The sequence below is a fragment of the Sus scrofa genome, chromosome 1 (assembly GCF_054392235.1).
Source record: "Sus scrofa isolate SSC_HxYL_T2T_F1_AM1 chromosome 1, Sscrofa_HxYL_maternal_Yorkshire_Landrace_v2.0, whole genome shotgun sequence".
NCBI classification, from domain to species: domain Eukaryota; kingdom Metazoa; phylum Chordata; class Mammalia; order Artiodactyla; family Suidae; genus Sus; species Sus scrofa.
The window spans coordinates 49,549,348-49,570,346 of NC_139383.1; the positions used below are offsets into that span (position 1 = coordinate 49,549,348).

Consider the following 20,999-nt stretch of genomic DNA (forward strand, 5'->3'; position numbering starts at 1 on the left):
TATGAAATTGGATGGTTCAGGGATAAGGAAATTTGAAAGGTGAGCATAAATGGAACCATTCAATCAGAGGGTTGAAGCTGGTAGTTTGGAGAAGTTCTCTGAGATTTCTACAAATTGCCATAGCCTATGGCTATAACCAACCCAGTGAATAGCATAATTTAACTGTGGGGGTTGTTCAGCATCAGGCATTTTCCCTCAAGTATCTGGAGGATCCAGAGGACAGAGTCAAATGATAGTCTGCCTTCCTCCTCAACACCACCACCAACAGCATTACTCTTTTTTTTTTTTTTTTTTTTTTGGCTTGTTTTTTTCCCCACACCTTTCATTGTTAGCTACTTGATCCTCCTTTCATAGGAGGTTCTATAAAGAACTCTATTAGTTCTAATGGCATTCTAAATTAAAATAGGAATGCCTGGCAGAGGGGTCCATTTTTGTTATTCTTTCTAGAACTTTAGGAACTAGCTAAAACTAGGTAAGTTACTATAATAGGTTGAGAATTTGTATGAATAGTCATTATTTCTGCTTCTTTTTAGAACCCACCAAGAACTAAGCATTTTACACTTATTATATGTAATTTGAAGGTAGCCCTATGTAGTAGATATTTTCACTCTCATCTGGCAGATGAAAGATGGAGGCTGTGAGAAGTTGAATAATTTGTGCAAGGTCACACGTTTGGAATCAGTCCATGGCTGGCTACTTTGGATGTACTTTGGAATCACAAGTGGAGCCTTAATAATTCTAATGGTCAGGCTATACCTTAGACTGATTGCATCAGTTTTAGGGGATAGCACGAAGAGATACATATTACTATTATCCCTTTAGAGTTCTCCATGTAATAATACTATAAAGCCAAAGTTGACAGATAACTAGCCTGCCTCTAAAACATAGGACCTTTTCACACCATGCTGTCTCTGAATCAAAAATTATTTCTACTCCACATTGAAATTGTCTTGAGACATCAAGTAGACCATTCATTAAGCTTGGAAAAACAGTAAATAAATGAATGTCTCCTTGATATAAAAAAAGTCTTCTTGTTATCTTCCCCTACTTCCAAGTCATCAAAGAAATATTTTCAAAGCATAGAAACCTCACCAACAAAGCTGCAGTGTTTTATTTGCTCTGCTTTGTTGCAAGTTGAAGGCATGTTATATGTGCATTACTATTATCCCTTTTTGAGTGACTGTATGTGGTTCAGGTTTACACTAGAAGATGTAAACTCACTGACAAATGATTTCTTCCACAGAAACAGAACACAAGTCCATTTTTAGAGGTTCTAAATTATGAGTAAAGCTTTAGTTGAACTCTTGGCCTTACTTAGCAAGTGGCTTAATTAAATTTTATCCTGAATAAAATTGTTATTTCCTAAGCCTGGAGATAACAGTATATAATGAAGCATCTGCTATGTATGATGTACAAATATTTGAATTCCCAAAGAACATATTTCAAAGAACCAGATTTTCCTGTTATATGTGACAAACTTTCCAAGGTCTTCAAATTATGAACATGTTATTATTTTTTTTGCAAGATACATATTTTTGACATCTGTGGAACAGATTTTTATCTCTTTTGACATCTATCTAGCATTTATTTTCTTTTTAATTGTGCTGCTGTATTTTAATATGAAATTATAAAAATCTAGCAAATAAGAGCTGTTGTTAGAGATACTCATATTTAGCAACTGTTGATATTGTCCCTTCACTAATTAACTATTTCATATCTACATGACTTTATCAGCCCTGTCTTATAGTCTTCAATTTTTCAAAAAAGACAAATCAGAGATAATATCATAATGTTTCTTCATTATAGTTTTGTGCCACTGCTTTACAGCAAGTATTACAACTTTTAATAGTGAGCCAAGAGTTTTTAAGAGGGAACTAAAGCCCATGATGTCTCTTCTATTTATATTTTCCATTATATCCAATGGGGGAAATGCACAAGCTAAATTGGGCCTGTGAGAGATGTTTGTCAATTGTCAGCAAATGACATTGCTGTTGTTGTAGCATGTCACAGCAGCTATGGAATGAGGGAGGTTGGATAAAGTGACATTAACAGAAAGCTTCTGATTGAATCCCTAATACCTTAAAATTTTCCGTTTTAATTTAATGAAATAATGACTCTTATAGTCACAATGCTCACTGGTTTTAATGATTCATCCCATTGAGCATTTGCATACATGTTGATGGAATCAACATAACCAAAACTGTACTTTTTTTTCCCTGTCATGCCAAGAATACATGGAAGTTCCTGCAGCATATGGAAGTTCCCAAGCCAGGGACTGAATTTGAGCTGCAGCTGCAGCAACACTGGATCCTTTAATGTACTGGACCAGGCTGGGGATCAAACCCATGCCTTAGCATGCCAGAGATAATTCCAGATCCTTAACCTGTTGTGCACACACACAGCAGGACTGTCTTTGAAAATCACTATAACAGTAAACCATAATTTCTTCCCATAGCAATATGTATATGTAAAGAGTTAGAGGTACATCTCAGAATAATATTGTATGAGTCTTCTATGTTCCCTGTGAATAGCAAGATATACATATTTCTTATTTTTTAGTACGGAAAAATCAGTGTATAGATATAGGAAATTATTAAAATAATTCAAATAAGAATTGGTTCATATGAAGGAATTATATCAGCTAGTCTAAAATTGTTAAAATGTTGTGACAACTGCAATAAATCTGGATTTCTTCCTAAGTACTGCAATTAGAGTGTGTAGATATTGATACTCTTTGAGAGTTTATAAATATTTTACTGGAGTGCTTCATCTCAATATTCTGTTTTATATATTTATCAAAATCCAATTTCTCTGCATTCTGTATTCCATTGAGGTTTTATTATATTACACATCTCTCATTAAAAGCATTTTCTCTTTTGCTTTTTGAAATATTTACAAAATAGGTATAGAAGATTGCTTATTTTTCTCACATTATCATCCTCCATCATAAGTGACTAGTTATAGTTCCCAGTGCTATACAGCAGGATCTCATTGCTTATCCACTCCCAAGGAAATAGTTTGCATCTATTAACCCCAAATTCTCAATCCATCCCACTCCTTCCCCCTACCCCTTAGCAACCACAAGTCTGTTCTCCATGTATAAGGTTTCCCCCCGCCCCATGGGGTACTCATTAACAATTCTGATACTTGTGTATACATATAGAGAAATTAAACAATTAAATAAATGGATGGCAAATAGTGGAAAAAAAGATGATTGCTTATTTTTAAATGTTAACACCCTTTTCTCTGATTTCTTTGACTGCTGAGAATAAGGTAAAAATTCTTGTTGTTAGAATTCTTGAAAATCTGCCAAATGAGAGAGTAAATAATTATATTGCACACTTTAGAAAATTCATCACGTTAATAGCATAAAATAGTTTTCAGGTTGGAATTAGAGAATTATTAGGTTTTGAAATAAACTAGTAAAACAAACATCTTTTATAAACTTAAGAAGTAGGAAGTATAGATAAATAGCCTTAAACATGAACAAATGGGATTTCCTAATACTTACAAGAATATCATATATAATCAAAGACTAAGGCACTGAAAAATAAATAAAATGAATAATTTCCTGGGAAAACATAAACATCCAAAATTAATTAATTCAACATTAAATTAATTCAAGAAGAAGTGAATAACCTGATGAGATATTTAATTAGATAGTATTCATGGTATTGTAGAATTGTAGAGCTAGGGAAGCCTTTAAAGAAAAATCTCATGATTCATAAGTAAGAACGTTGAGATCCAAAATTTTTGTGGAAAACTAAAATAAATCCATTCATGATGGATCCTGTGGGAGAGCAATTTAGGGGAGATGGTAGATGGCAAGGAGAAATTATGTGAACTGGTAGTAAAGAGGTTGATGAACAGCTTAACCTTTCAAGAAATTTGACCACAGGGTTTCCCACTGTGGCAGACTGAGTTAAGAATCTGACTGCAATGGCTTGGGTGGTTGCAGAACCACAGGTTTGATCCCTGGCCCAATGCAGCATGTTAAAGGATCTGGCATTGCCGCAGTTGTGGCATAGATTGCAGCTGCAGTTCAGATTTGTCCCTGTCCTGGGAACTTCCATATGCTACGGGTGTGGCCATAAAAATTAAAAAAAAAAAATTGACCACAATTGGAAAGAGAGAGAATAATCCAATGAGAACCAGTGCAAAGAAAAAAAAAAAAGTCAATAGAAAGGAGGTTGTTGGCTGGTTGAAGATAGATATTTTAACTGACTTATAGGCTAGGAGATTACATATATAAACATATAGGAGGAGAATATAGCATTGGCCAAATATAGGACCCAGAGCAGTTATTACACATCAAGCTTTTTACATAGATCATGCCATTTAACCTTCACAACAATCCTATAAGGTAGATGCTATTATCATTTTTAAAGTAAATTAAACAGGGTACGAACCCACAGTGGGACTTCAGCGACCTGCCTCTTAGCTCTATTACACCAGCTCCTGGAAAGGTAGGGTTCTTCTCTGGAAAGAAGGAGAGTGTAGATGAAGATAAGGGTCCCAGGGAATATGAAGATTATCAATAACATTGATGTTCTGTACCTTATCAGTAATGTTGAAGGCAAGCTCCTCAGGTATAAGAGTAAGGAGTCAAGTTTGGGCCTGAAAAGGATGAAAAAGATTGTGAGGATTAGACTATTCATGAGAGGAAAAAAAAAAATATGTAGAGGCTGTGTAGTTAGGATAGTTGAGGACCTCATAAGCTCTGGGGTCAGAGACAATGTCCTAACCCCTCTTCCTCTCTCAGGAACCATGAAATGTTTGCCAAGTTACTTGGTGTCTCCAAACCCTCAAGTGCAAACTGGGGATGGTGATCATCTGACAACATGTTATTCTGTTTTATGCCTTTAGGAAAATCTCTATCCTGCTTTGTTCTTCTTTTTAGACTCTGGGTGATTCTTTGTATTTGGTTTTCTCTATCACTTAAGAACTAGCTTGTCAAACTTAAAAAATTGATGTGATTGCTTTGAATTTTTTATCAGTTTGGAGAAGATTGACATTTACATGACCTTGAGTCTCCCAATTCATGAATAGAATTTCCATGTCTTGTGTCCTTCAATTAAATATGATAATTTTCTATATATAGTTCCTGCACATTTTTGTTAAATGTATTTGAGATGTTTTATAGTTTTGTTGTTATGTTTAACCGTTTCTTTCCATCTGATAATCTTTCCCAGGTGATTTTGTTTTATAAGTGCAATTTCTTTTCTCAGTTTCTGAAGTACATAATCTGTTTTTTGAAGTTTTTATTTTTCTATTACCTCCATTGTCTCTCTGCACTCCTCACCTTTTTTCCCTTTGCTTGGTTTTTTTTTTTCCCATGTTATTATCAGAATATTATCTGATCATCCTTGGGTATGTATTCATATATATAAGCAAAGCCTTAAAAAGTGACTCGAAGCTTTCTACTAGAGTAGATGGATTTAATGAAAGGTTGTCTAGTATGTTATTCAAGAATAAGCCAGTGTATGAAGATTTTTCCCTTTTGGAGGAGGATGAGATTGGTACCTGAGTTCAGAATCCAACTCACTGACTTTTCCAGAGACTAAAGCTCCCTGGGACAGTACCAGGCTGCATTGAGCTGAGAGGGTAGAGAGTTTCAGCTATTCCATATGTAGATTTTGCAAGCAACCTGGCTTTTTTTCAGTCCCATGCAAACTTCGATCCTCCTCTGTTTCTGGCCCCAAGTAGGAAACCCTTCTGAAGATTTACAGAGCAAACTGGCTCCATTACAATCAGTCATTCCACTACCACCCCCTCACCCTACAAGCACTTAAGCTCTAACTCTGCCCCTCTAAGTCAGTTACACCTTCTTCCCTCACCATCTTCTGAATTTGTCAGCACCCTGAGTTCACTCTTGGCTACTGCCTCTTCTGTGGCTTAAAAACTTGGTCACTTTAACATGGTTTGGGAGGGAGAAGAGAGATAGATCTGCCATGATTAATTAGAAATTTTGTATTACATTTTCTAATGGGTACTGGTGGTGTATAGGGAATTTAGTTTTGTATATTGATCTCAGGGTAAGAAATAAATTTTTTTATATATTGATCTTATTTCCAGCCACCTTATTGAGTCTTATTATTATTTCCAGTTGTTTAAAAAATTGATCTTCTTGGGTTTTCCGATAAGGGTGTATATTTCTGCATTGATGACAATATTGTCTCTTCCTTCCCTGTGCTTTTTCTTGTATTGTTTTGGTGAGGACCTCCTATACATTTTTGAAGAGTAGAGGTGATGGTGGGCAAATTGCTTTTATTCATAATAGGAATGTTTCTGATATTTCAGTATTAAATATGATTTTCATCATATTTTTGAAGAGATATCCTTTATTAAATAAGAATGTTCACCTCTGTTCATAATATGTCATGAAGATTTCAAAAATGATAATTGGATTTTGAATTTTATAAAATTCTTTCACAGTGATTGATATGATCTCACGGTTTCCTTATTCTCTTAACATAATAAATTATATTGAAGTCACTTTTCATGTTGAATCATTAGTGGACACACTCTTATTTGATAGTGATTTATTATATTTTTTTCTGTTTTTCTAGGCTTGATCTTTTATTTAATACTTTCACATTTATGTAGATAAGGAGAAGTGGCTTATATTTTCTTGTTTGTTTTGGTGTCAGTGTTATGCAAGCCGTGTAAAATGAGTCAGATACTTCTAATTTTTTCTTTGGCCTGAAAATGTTTTGTAAAATGGGGCTCATATATACATTAAGTTTATTAGAATTTTCCTGTAAATATGTCTGAAATTTCTATCATTTCAAAATGTTATTTCTTTTGTTATGTTTCCATTTTATCTATGATTAATTTTTCATCTTTCAGACTAGTTTTGATCATTTATGTTTTTCTTGAAGAATGTCCGTCTTATGTAGGTTTTCAATTTTTTGTATATAGTACATGCTATTCTTTTATGATACTTTTAATAATGTTTTTCGTTCCTAATGTTATTTATTTTTCCTTCTTCCCCATCCTTAAGAAATCATAGTAGCTAAAGCTTTAGCAGCTTTATTTGCCTCTTAAATTAGCTTGGGTTTTATACATCAGTTTAACCGTTTTTTAATTTTTTCATTTGAAATTTCTGTTTTGCCTTTATTAAATTCCTTCTTCTGATTTCTGTAAGTAACCCATTTATTTTCATTTTCTATTGTTTTCTATCCTGAGTACTCTCACAGCAAAATTACACAAGCTTTGATACTGTTTTTCAGTTTTAAATAGTTTATAATTTGGACTTTAATTTTTCTTTAATTCATTAATTATTTGAACTTTTTTTCCCCAAGATGCACAGAATTTAAATTTTGATTTCTAAATTCATTGCATTGCAAGGTCTGGAAATGTCTTGTTGTCAAATTTCTTATGTGTATTTTATTCTACTTTCTGTCCTAGAACTGTTAACTTCTATCAATGTTCTATTTGTATTTTAAAGAACTTCATATATTCTGTTTCTTACAATTCTAAACATATGGAAATAATATTCTATTTGTACAATATTGCAATGAAATATTAATCATTTTTATTGATTCTTATAATATTTCATATTACTATTTTTATCCACATTTTCCGTGAATTTCTGAGAGCTGTATATTGTCGTTTATTATAAATTTAGTTTGATACTTTATCCTTGTAGTTTTTCTTAGGTTTTGTTTCCTATACTTTGGAAAATTGTTATGAGTTTCATCGAAATGTGTTACTTTGGAAACTTCTTTATGGCCTACTCCTTTTATCAGTTAGAAAAGTCCTATATCTCTTTTAATGCTTTTTTCAATATTAACATTGTGACATCTCAGTTTTGCCTATTAGCATTTGCTTAATATAGATCTTTCATCTCTTAATTCTCAGTCTTCTTATGTCATTGGGTATGAGGTCTCTTATAAATTCATTACTGGATTTTTATTTTTGTCTCCAGTATAAAAAATTCTTCACTTTTAACTACTGAGTTTAGAACATTCTCATTTATTATGATTTCCATATGTTTAGAATTGTTCTTATTGTCAATATTTTTCTATTTATCATATTTTCCAGTTGTAGTCCTTTTACCTACTATTAATTGGACTGATAGATTTTTTTTAGTTCTATTTTTTTACAATTTTTCAAATTATATTATTTTCTACTTTTTTGTGGTCACCTTAACAGTGTTAACATAAATGTTCGAACATATTTTTCGAACATCTAGAGTTAATCAGTATCTCAAATATTCCTACAAACAAAAACAGAGGCTTTTATTTTTCCCTGTTCCCTTAACAACTTTTATCTTTACCTTTTAACCCTCATTAATATGATTTGGAATTTTTTTTAATTACTCAAATTTATCACATCTGTAGTTGTATAATGATCATAACAATCTAATTCCACAGGATTTCCATCCAACAGCCCAAGTGGCTATATAATGAATATATATTTAAGTGTTTAATAAGCATTTATTTAGACTTAATATATTTATTTGATATTCATGACTCCTTTTGTCTCATTCCCATCTTCTGGATTTCTTCTTCTTATTGGTTTATATTGCCTAGCAATTCTTTCAGAGACAGTCTTAAGGTAGTCAACTTCAAAGTTTCTTTCCTTTCTAAAAATTTCCTTATTTCTGCCTCGACTTGAATAATAGTTTTGCTGGATGAGGAATTATACAGTTATTTCCCTTTAGAATGTTGAAAATAGTCTATTGTCTTCTTGCTTCCTGGGTTGCTCATGATAAGTCTGAGGTCAATTTGTTTCTTCTCCTTTTGTAAGAAATCTTTCTTTTGATTCTGAGAGCTTTAACAATTTTCTCTTTATTCTTGATGTTCACAGATTTCATCACCATCTAAACTGGGGTGTGTGTGTGTGTGTCTGTGTGTGGTTTGTTTTATTTATCTTTCAGCTGGAGGATCTTGAAAGTTCTGAGAAATTTCCCCATTATATCTCTTTAAATGCTTCCTTTTCCCCAAATTTTCTTTTTTCCTTCTGAAAACACTTTAAAACAAATGCTAGAACCTCCGTTTCACCCATGTATTTTAAATCTACTTTCCACGTCTTAATCTTTGCTCCTAAGGGTCAGCTTTGGGTCTGGTTTTGATTCTGCCCTCGTTGACTTTCTGTATTTCAGATGTTTCTCACAGGCTCTAGTCTACTGCAATTTACACATCTTTTCTTTCCAATTACTTTCTGAAACCTTTTCTGCTGTCCCTGAGGATTTGGGGTGAAGAGTACACACGAGGTTTAAAGGTGTAAACCATCCTCGGTTTGCGGATTTACACAACTTTCCAAGTTTGGTGATGTTTGTCAACAACACTCTCCATTTGCAAAGCAGGACCGAATGGGGGTTTGGCAAGGAGGAAGGAGCAGAACTGGATGAAAAGCTTGAGGAGGCAGTGAGTCTTGTGTTTGGAATGTCAAGCTGTAAAGACCCAGCTATTGTGGGAGTTAAGAGCAGAAACACAGAGCCTGAATTAAGAGAGGATGTGAAACTAGAGGTCACCACAGTGGGTCCAGTAGCAGGAAGAATTGAGCAGGTGACCAGATATGAACCTGTTTACAAAAAAAGAGAATCAGAGTTTCAGATGTAAAAGTGGAAAGATCCCCAGTACTGCGGTAATCCAAGGGATCTTTGTGAGTTACCTATGTGGGATTTAGTTTCTATGGAAGAAGAGATCAAAGAATTCTGAGGCTAAAACATTAGAGTCACCTCCTTGTAGGAACTGATGTGACACATGTGGAAAATAACAGACTTCATTTGAAAATCGGTGTTTACAAAATTTGTATTTTACAAAGACAGCTTAGGAGTTCCTGCTGTGGTGCAATGGGTTAAGAATCTCACTGCAGCTGCAGCTGCAGCCTGGCACCATAGGTGAAAAGGATTCAGAGATGCTGCAGCTGTGGTCACAATTGCAGCTAGGATTCAGTCTCTGGCCCAGGAACTTGATATGCTGCAGGTGTGGCAATAAAACAAAAAATAAAATAAAATAAAATAAAATAAAAAGACAGCTTAGCAAATATAATGTGTCAGTAGAAAAATCAGTTCAGTGTGTTTCTGACTTTTCACAAGATAATGAAGCAAAATGTAGCTCCCTTCCTCTAACTCTCAGAATCATAGATTTTGCTGTACCCTTCATACAAGATTACTTTTGTGAATTTAGACCTTTTTAGTCCACATATACACATTCCTTAGGTTAAGACAGCTTACCTCCATACTTGGAGCATTTTTTGGACATCAGTGAATATTTATCTGAGTGTAGTAAAATGCTACCGCTCATAGCAATGGGTCTTACTTCTCGGGTTATTGTGTATTTCCCCGCACCTACTGTGGCCATATTATTGTCCAGAGAGACATGAATTGCTGCAATGAAAATGTCATTATCCTCAAACTATTCATATTATTTATATTTAAATTTGTATTAGAATTAAAGGGAGTCTTGGAAGTGCCAGAGTAACATACACAAAACAGAGAGAGCAAATTAAGTTTCTGTATTGAGACTTATTATTTTACTATTTCTTACAAAATTTCAGCACATCTAACACCTAGCATTTAAACATTTCATCGTTTTACATTGTTTCATATAACCCTGTATTGCTAATTTATAAATGGAGAAGGGATCGCTTTGTTGGCACATACAACTAGGATGAGATGAATGGATGGAAGACATGACAGGCGAATTAGAAAGTGTAACTAGTCCAGGAATTGAATGAAGGAGTTCTCTTTGAAATTCAAATCAGGATCAGGGGCTACAGATCAAGAATGAGCAAAGTCATCAGTCTGCAGATGTTTAAACCTCAACTTTGGGAGAAAAAATCTCACTATCTCAAGTAAAGAAGAAATCACAGCTGGTTAGAGCTTCTATATTATGACTGAAACAGGAGTCAAAGGATGAGGAAAAAGGTACTGGAAATCTGTGACTTTCTTATCCTGAGAGTCATCATCTTTGTTAGAACAAGCCAAAGTATTAAGTAGATTTAAGTACCAAGTGAAATAAGGAATCTCGGGCTGATAAATGGCAACACATTTTCCATTCTACCTAAAGTATGATGATTATATTCATAGTCAGTTGAGCACTTGCTATGTGCCTAGCCCAGTACTATACAGTATCTATAATTATCCCTCATCATTAAAGCAAACTGGTAAGATAAACATGGTCAAGTTCTTTTTATAGGATTAAAAGAGCTGAAAAGCTAACCTAACATCTGGTGAATTTCAAAAGAATAAACAAATAATATTAATAATTTGGGCTAAACTTTTAAAAAGATGTTCTGCTTTAGCAGTGGATTGCAGTAAAGGGGGAAAGTGGGGAGGGTGTATTTTTATTTCTTTGTTATGAGTTTTTAATAATTTTTCTTCCCTTAGCTCTATATGTTTTGCATTTTTCAATTTTTGGAAACAGCAAGACTGAAACTGACAAAGGAAGAAATTAGTTTGGTAACTGGTACTAGTTTATAAAGGCTTGCATTTTGGAGTTCCTATCGTGGCTCAGTGGTAACGAACACGACTAGTATCTGTGAGGATGCAGGGTGGATCCCTGGCCTCACTCAATGTGTTAAAGGATCTGGCATTGCCATGAGCTGTGGTGTAGGTTGCAGACACAGCTTGCATCTGGCATTGCTGTGGCTGTGGTGTAGGCCAGCAGCTATAACTCTGATTAGATCCATAGCCTGGGAACTGCCATATGCCACAGGTGCAGCTGTAAAATCAAAAAAATTTTACACAAAGAAATTATATCAAATAGTGAAATACACAGCAGCCTTTACCAAAATGAAGCTGCTCCTCTTTGCAGACGAGTCAGTCACAACTAACGGTGGCAAATTTAGAGAGATTAGGTTGCCCACACAAGGAAAAATATTTCTGAAATCATGGTTGTCTACTGCCAGTGACTTGATTAGTTTTTCAAAATGATTTGATTGGGACACATATTTTAATGTAATAACACAGAGCAATGTATTAAGTACTTTAAAATATGTATGTTGTTTTTCTACTACTAAAATATACAAACCTCGTTTTACACTTTTCCCTTATACTTTGAATGTTAACAATTGTATACAAGCAAATTCATTTTTTTCCTTTCGAAAGGCTGTTACAGTGTAATCATAACATTAACAGATAAAACAACAAAACATTATTGGTTAGGAAGGAAGGATAAAGAATATAGCCCAAAGAATTATGCAAGATGTCTGTAACTTAAATTAAACCAAAGAAAGGACCATTCCTATAATTATGTTTCAAGAAAAAAATTCAAGTAAAGCAGTAATTTTAATCTCTCTTGAGTTTAAATTTACATTCAGGCTTCTCCTCATAAAAAAATTGAACACAGAAACAGAATTAGGACTTTTTTTACTATCACAGATATTGTGTACAACATCAAGATTCCAGGGCTTCTAATTTCTGTAAATAATTACTCTGTCATGAAGGAGAGAGAGGTATTTGAAGTAGAAGCAGTGAGTTGGAGATTCACAACTTTCTGAAGGACACATAGTCCCCCCACCCCCACCATATTGAATGTGACTCTTTTGTGTTTGTTTCCACAGAGCATCTGTACAACCACCACTGCATTTTTGCACTTTTTTTTCCTGGCTTCATTCTGTTGGGTTCTGACTGAGGCGTGGCAATCATATATGGCTGTAACTGGAAAAATTAGGACGCGGCTTATAAGGAAACGCTTTTTGTGCCTTGGATGGGGTAAGCATATTAATATTCCCTTTTGTGCTCTTGTTAAAATAACTTTGAACACTTATGTAATGAATGAAACTGGAGAGTGTGATTCTCCCCAGGCTACTTTTCTTTGTATCTAATTTGATATGTGGAAGTGGAAATACAGGAGGCTGGTTATATTTACACTCCCTCAGCATTTGGACCTCTAGAAAAGGAGTGGCTATTGGACGACCACATAGCTAGTCAGTTGACAATCAGCAGTGCCTACCTGGTATAAAATGAGATTCGAGGTATCAGACAGGAAATCAAATTGTTTCTGGAAATGCAAAATGTCTTATGATGTTCAAGATTCAAAACATGATGTGCTAGTCATCGTTAGTACTGGCCATGTACTACCCACAAGAAAACTTTAAGTTCCCATTGTGGCTCAGTGGTAACAAACCTGACTGGTATCCATGAGGACATGGGTTTGATCCCTGGCCTCGCTCAGTGTGTTAAGGATCTGGCATTGCTGTGAACTGAGGTGTAGTTTGCAGATGCAGCTCAGATCTGGCGTTGCTGTGGCTATGGTGTAGGCTGGCAGCTGCAGCTCCGATCCAATCCCTAGCCTGGGAACTTCCATATGCAGCACCTGAAGCCCTAAAAAGACAAAAAAGAAAAAGAGGAGCCCATTTCAAGAGAGCTATTCATGTCATAAGAGAAAGCCATTTAGACCATGAATGAAACCTCACAGCTAGTCCATGGAGTCCTCAAAGGAAACATAGGATTGCTGACAGGCTGAGGATGATTAATTCTTCTCTATGAAACATTTCTCTCACATTGCCTCATAAATGGACATCTGGAAGATCTATGCATTTCAAAGGGCCAATTTTAATATTTAATTAGAATTAATATATCCATTTAGTTTAATTAGAATTAATTAGCTAGTTTGATTTATTTAAGAAACTAGTTTTAGAGGAAAACCAGGATTTTGTCATATTTGCCTTTGAGTTTCAAGACTTGCACTAAAAAAAACTGGGGAATTTTGGACCAAATATATAACAAATGCCTAATGTGCCAGAAGGCTTGGGAATAGGTTACTAGGAAGATCCTGAAAAATTACAAATAAGTGAACTTATTACCATACCAGAATAATTCATGCTGGAAAAAATAGGACCAAGAACACAAAGATTATCCATCAGTTTTCAGCCAGGGTGGTCATGTTTGCACAGGCAAATGGGAAAACCACTAAGAAGAAATTGAAGAATGTCATGTACTTACACCTTCTTAAAAATTTTGTCTGGATTTCATGTTAAAGACCTCCTAAAGTTGGGCTGGTATTGAATCAGGTATTGAATAGATCCAAGAAATATAGTGTGCAGGTAAATGGGGACTTGCCTTGAAGTATAAAGAGTTAGGATTTTCAGAAATGTTATCTACCTTACCTAGCATTGTTACCAAAGATCTTGAGGGGAGAGTACACAGCTTGTATCTAAGTTTACAGCTAATAGTAAACTACTCTGGGTAGTGATAAAACTAAACCAATGGTTCTAGACCATCAGGACGTCTGTGAGTGGGCGGAATAGTGGCATATGAGTTTCACAATGGCAAAATACAACATAATAAATTTAGAACAGAATTTTTAATCTAAATTGCATGGAATAAAGGCTATTACCACTTTAGCTATAACCCAAAAGATAATTCTTTTTCTAACAAACTTCATCTAATCAATCCAAAAAGTCAACTATATGAAAAAGGAGAAGGAAAAGGAGATGGAGGAAAAGAAAGGGGAAGGAGGAGACATTATATATGTGTGTGTGTGTGTGTGTGTGTGTGTGTGTGTGTGTATGCATGTATATACACACACACACAGAGAGAAAGAGACCAGCACTTGTTAAAAAAAAATAATGGTATACCCCTGGGAAGTGCTCTCCAAAGTTCCTGTCATTAAGCTTCACGAAGAAAATGATGTCAATTTGGAAGGGTTCCTGGAAGAGAATGGTTAGAATAAGGGAAAATGATAGGAGGAAAGAAGGTTGGTAGAGGGGGACACAAGATGATTCGTTGATGAATTTTTCAAACTGAAAAGGCACAGTCTTCCTGAAAAGAAGGCATGCCCAGAACTTAAAAATAAAAATTAAACAGCCTCTATTAGACTGAACCTCATTCACCAGAGCACAGGGAATTTCCATTGAATGTAAGGTGAGCATGATTCATGGAAACATAAACTAATTTCAGATGTCAGGTCAGAATTGGTGCAGGGGTGCTGGCACTTGAATCCCAAGAAAGACCGAATAGTGCTTGGAGTGATACCTACCTAGAGGTTTATGAAGAAAAATGGGCATGTATTTTCTGACCTTCATTAAGGATTATTAAAGCAGGACAAGCAGGAAGCCTAAAAATCAGTTCTTTAGGGCCCTTAACCCTGTTCCTACATTCTTGTTATTGTAAGTAAATCATAAAGATAGAATTAAGTGACAAGTTTATTTTTCCTGTCTTATTATAAGTACAACTTGACAAGGATCAATATGAGGCCAACTGAATGTTCCACTTCTATTCTATTCCGTCACACCAGAACATCATTTTTTTTTTCCTTTCTGACTTTATAACTATAAATTTCCTTTATAACAGTGTAAACCCTTAGGGAAAAAACATCTTAAAAGATATACTAAATCTTTGTTATTAGGTTCCTTTAAACTCATGTCAAATGTGGTGGTCACCTAGCAACATCTGAGAAATGTGGTGAGATAAAAACCCAGCTGTCGCACTCATATTTTTGTACTTGAAAGAAATTTTGTAATGGAAACGTATTTTATGAAGTGATTCATGTGAAGGCAGTTCCTCCAATTTCAGCACTCTGAGTTTGTGCTAGCTTTGCTTCAGCCAGTCTGCACAGTGCTGGTAGTTGACTGTGACATGTGACAATACTTTTTTTGCAGGTTTACCGGCATTAGTGGTGGCCACATCAGTAGGCTTCACCAGGACGAAAGGATATGGCACTGACCACTAGTAAGTCCATCTACAGTGATAAATCTTGTTTATAATTAATAAATCATCAAATATGCTTCATTAGTCTTGGCTGGCACTGCTGATGGCTTGCACTTTGTCATTGAGTCATTAACAATGGTAGAAGCCACATTACTGAGGAATGATGTAAGGTGGCTTAAATGCACAAAAATTAGGAGTTAAATGCTGCAGTGCTGTTCAGAATTCTTCTTTCAATTTCCCATTTCTTTGCAAGACCAGTGTCTTTAATCTCTAAAATAATTTCAATATTTACTTTGCAAGTTCAATGTCAGGTACATTTTTTTAAGAACTGGATAACTCTTGACATGTTTATCTGTTAGAATATAATGCTGATCTGAGCTTCTGATTTCACAGGTGCTAATATGTATTGGTATCAGCCAAGTTTTGTCATGTTAGTTCAAATTTTGTTGCTGTTAGAGTAATATATTAAAACGTGTTGATCAGGGAATCAATAGACTCCACACTAGAAAAATGCCTGGACTATGGAAGGAATTAGAAAGGAGAGAACAGGATTTGGTATCAGCCCATCCTAGTTAGAGCTGTAATACTGCTCTACTCTATGAGAAGAGTTATAAGTAAAGTTTATATTAATATTTAACATGTAAAACAATGCACTTGCATACTTTACATCATCTGCTCTTTCAAGTTGAGGAGAGAGTTGAGAAACAGGGAAAGAGATGGGCGTCTTGTTAGAAGCATAAGTTTGAAACAGAGATGCCCTGTTTAATTGTGCTCAGGCCTGAGATAGGAATCACTGCTAATTAGGCCCTCTGGGGAGTCTGTCCAAATGGAAGGTGTGCTAGGAGGCATCACCTCACCTGCCTGGCTGGAAGAAACTTCCAAAGAATTGAAAGAACTTGTGTCAACAGAGCACTCGTTTTTCTTATGCAGTCCACGGTATGGAAAATCTCCCTGATAGCATGTGCTATAGAGTATCTTACCTAAGCATCGTTGTCTTGAAGCTGTTACTTCTCATAACAGCCTGACTCTTTTTGAAGGGCACCAGGTTGGGGGTATGGCAAGAAGTAGGATTATAGATGACATGGCTCCAAATTTCGAGGAGCGTATGATTAAAACCGAATACCAAACAAGGAGGAATGTATCAGTTTGAAGATTAATTTGCACAAAAATGTAGTAGAAATTTAGTGGCTGTCTCAGGGAGACCAAACAGAAGTGTGCTATCAGACCAAGGGTTCTTTCTCCAAGTATTTAATTTAAAAATGGACATTAAATTGTCAACCCCAAAGTGGGAAAATAGAATTTTATCTATCTGCTACAATGGCAAAGGAGGGATAACTCGATGCAGACTTTGAATCCACCCGCAACACACACACACACACACACACGCACACGCACACACACACACACACTCATTAATAAAGAGTAAAACTCACCCTATTAAGTGTCTAGTTCTGTGAGCTTTAACAAATGAGTAAGTCATGGAACCACCACCACCACCAATGTAGAAAAGTTCTTAGAACAGAGAGAGAAAAGTTACTGTTTAACTGTTGATTGTCATTCCATTTTGGAGGCAGCATGCTGATTCTGGCGACTGAGAAGTAATATTGAAAGGGTCAGATGTCAAAAACAGGTGCATGAGGCGATGTGCATGGCTCTGCATTAGCAGGAAGACAGGGTCCCCACATGCTTTCCTCTCATGGACCCTCCTGTATCAGACATGCCCTCATGGGCAGCGGGCAAAGCTCCAGGGCCCAGCCCCGTGCCCTCCGAACAATCCTCTGCTGTGAGAGGATAGGTGTTTTTACCTAAATGGTTACCATCTCTCCATCAATGCAAACCTGCTTCTCTGGGTGAATCTAGTAATTGAAACAAACACAGCTGCACTTATTTTTATTCAAAATCTTATCTTTCATGATTTTTTAGTAGTCTGGGAAGAAGTAAAATTAGAAGGAAAAAAGCAGGCAAAATGTAGATTATACATTCCGAGCCATAATGGCTTTTAAACAAATTTCTCCCACTATTTCAATGGCCTCAAGGAAGAACAGGTAAATGGCACATACAAGACTCTAAAAACAGGCTCTTTTTGCCTCAAAGTAGACTTGAGCAATTTCATAGTGGATATAAGGCAGAATTTTACGAAACTTAAGTAATAGTCACCGTTGTACTGAGAGTGTAAAAATCTCACTGCATGAGTAATTAATTTGTCTCAAGCATTTTAACTGCCTGACAGTAAGGCCTTATAATAAAAGTTTCTTTTCTATGAGAGTTTTATAGTAGTTCTTACTCATGAAATGTTCTAATTTTAGCTTTTTTCCACATCTTATGCACTTTAGAAAAAAAACTACAGACTTTTGAAATAGGCCAAAATTCCAAGGCTAAATGCATAATTCCAGTTATTCGTGTCATGATTTTGTGGTTTAACACTTATCACTAATTTTTGTTAGTTTTTATCTGATGTTATTTTCAGCTGCTGGCTCTCTCTTGAAGGAGGACTACTGTATGCTTTCGTGGGACCTGCAGCCGCTGTTGTCCTGGTAACCACCGAAATCACCTTTAGTTTGTTTTCGTCCCAAAGGAAGTCTACTTTGTTTCCATTAGAGTGACACTTTTGTATTTATTGTGGAGAAATTCTAGAGTTCAATGAATCACAACTTAAATTTGAAGATAAACTGCTATTGTCTTTTATTATGCTAAAATAGCCTTATCTTGACACTTGAAGAATATTCACTGTAGGAGTGTGGGATTTTCGTTATAGTAATTTCACATTTGTGAAGAAATTTGAGTACATTTCAGTAAATTCTTCCTTGTTAATATATAGAATTTCATCATTAACTACTATTTCGTCTTTATTCTATATGATTTAACATAATTATTAAGATCTGTTGACCTTAATAACTGTGGCTGCTACCAAATATCAGCAAGAAAATATAGGTTCATCTGTCAAAGTTTCTCAACCTCAGTGCAGCAGGCATTTTGAATGGGACATTTCTTTGTTGTGGGTGTGTCCTGTTTGTTTAACACCACCCAGGTATCTACCTACTAAATACCAATATACCTTTCCATTGTAACAATCAAAAATGTCCCTAGATACCCTCCAGTGTTCCCTGGAGGTAAAAATCTACCCCCACCCCATTAAGAACATTCTGCCATATGTTGTACACAAGAGTTACAAATTTTTCTTTTTTAAATCACAAAATAATTCCCTTCCATGCTTATTTATTAGAACATGAAAATTTCCCACTAACTTGCCTTTCTTTCTCTCTCTCTGAATTTATTGATTACAAATCTTTCCTATCTAATAAGCCTTTGAAAAAAAATGGAAGAGAGAACAGAAACAATATGAACTAAATACTAAGATCCATTTCACTCTGCAATTTGATTCTAATTAATGAGTTACCTTTTAGTTTCTTACACAATTCATTCAATAAATTGGAAGTTAGTGATATCTTTCTTAATAATTCTAGGTGACTTTTCTTCCTTTAAAGTTTGTTCTCCCTCTTCTAAACTATAACAAGGAGCAGAAACTGTGATTCACAAGAAAAAGAAAATCTAGGCATGAGTGTTAGCAAGAGCAAAGGGATACTAAAACTATTAGATACGTCTTTTTCTGCTGCACTGAATTTTTATTTAGTGAATTGGATTATTTCCCTAAACTACTAGGTTAATATCCATATAACCCTAAAATGAAGAAACATAGAATCCGTGTATAATTGAAAGACCAAAATATGGTCTTTGGAGTGGTGATGAATTCCCTCATGATTAAATTGTAGATTAATATAATCCATGAAACACACTTTATTTTAGTTCAAATAATAGGAGTGCAAAGATGAGTAAGCTTTCTCTTAATTAAATGGTATCTTTTCAGGAAGGTACAAAGAGTGACACCTTCTAATTCCCCACCTAACAGGCACTTTGAATCTTCCTTACACCAGTAATTAAACAGATTTTAGCATTATAGTCCATCTGGCCAAAGCGTATTCAGGAAGTGGAATTTTCTTTTTAATTAACTAGTCATCTTGCTTCATTTAAAACAAATTTTCATAAACTACTAGTTCACTGTAAAGGCTTCACCATTTGCACTGGGAGATGAACCAAGATTCTTTTGACAATGGAGGGTAAGAGGCAGGAAGGCAAGAAGGAGAAAATATTTTTCCTTGATTATCTTGGTTTCAGCATTATACTGGATTCTTTTATCAGGAAGTTCTGGTAGGTTAGAGAACCATGGGTGCTTTTCATAATAAGCTGCCACAAATAGACCACAGCTATCTCTACATCTCTTTACAGTTTTACTTAAGAAAGACAAATACGAATGATTTCATTTTAGTTCTATTATGCAAAAGGCCTTTTAAGTGGGATAAGAGAGTCTCAGAAAGAAAATACTGAGAAGTGTTCAATAGAGCATGTTATAAAAATTAGTGTTAGTGTCCATCTTAATAGATACTCTTGAGTTGAATGGGCTTTCCCCTTTGTCCAGGAAAGCATGGTGCATGAAAATGCTCCCCACTCCCTGGAGAAATGGCCACACGGTGTGATGAATTGAGGCATTCTGTTCTTCTAGCGTAGGCAATAATGAATCCTTAGCAGTTTTCACTGCCCAGTTCACCCAGCCTCACACTGCCAAACTCAAAGTCTTTTCGATTCACAGACAGAGGGCAAAACTCATTTAGCCAATTTATTTTATCCAAGTATGACTCAGAGAGAAGAATGCCAGATTCACGTAGTATGGCAATTTAAAAGTTAAGCAATCGCATCTTTCTTTCTTTCTTTTTCTTTGTTTCTTTTATTAAAGTATTGTTGATTTACAATATTTCTTCAATTTCTGTTTTACAGTGAAGTGACCACATCACACACTGTTCCCTGTGCTGTTCAAAGCAACTGAATCTTAATTTCCTGAGTGTTAACTGCACAGCGTAGAAATTAAATGCGCTTCCTATACTTTAAAACATTAAAGCAACACACCTATTCAGCTCACTAGACTCCTTGAAGAGATGAACACTAACACCACTATTAAACTATTCCATTTTTCTTTATGCACATCTAAAATATTTGAGAAGTGCTTCCTATCACTACCATCATGAGGATATAATTCTGCCAAGGTTGTGAGTTGATAAAAGTGGGTTTTCAAGAGAAACAGGGACCCGATTCCCTTCAATATCATTGAAAGGCCAACCTTTGTTTCTATTTGACAGGTCAACATGGTGATTGGCATTTTGGTATTTAATAAACTTGTTTCCAGAGATGGAATCCTAGATAAAAAGCTCAAACACAGAGCCGGGTAAGCTGCAATTGGTGGATTTTGAATGGTCTTTACCAGTGCACCCCATACTCCAATTTCAGATTACCAACTGCATTTGACTGTGCCTTGAATTTTGTTCCTGACACACTGGTGTGT

The 20,999-nt window shown here is 35.3% G+C and overlaps 1 protein-coding gene across 25 annotated transcripts in view; it reads left to right on the plus strand.

Moving 5' to 3' along the window:
* The window catches only part of ADGRB3 (adhesion G protein-coupled receptor B3), a 732,591-nt gene that overhangs the window by 659,162 nt on the left and 52,430 nt on the right, over positions 1 to 20,999 (plus strand). For all 25 annotated transcript variants that reach the window (XM_021072833.2, XM_021072856.2, XM_021072841.2 and 22 more), the window contains 4 exons: positions 12,517 to 12,667; positions 15,559 to 15,628; positions 18,075 to 18,141; positions 20,797 to 20,882. In XM_021072833.2, the coding sequence (XP_020928492.1) occupies positions 12,517 to 12,667; positions 15,559 to 15,628; positions 18,075 to 18,141; positions 20,797 to 20,882 (374 nt within the window). The remainder of the gene's footprint in view (positions 1 to 12,516; positions 12,668 to 15,558; positions 15,629 to 18,074; positions 18,142 to 20,796; positions 20,883 to 20,999) is intronic.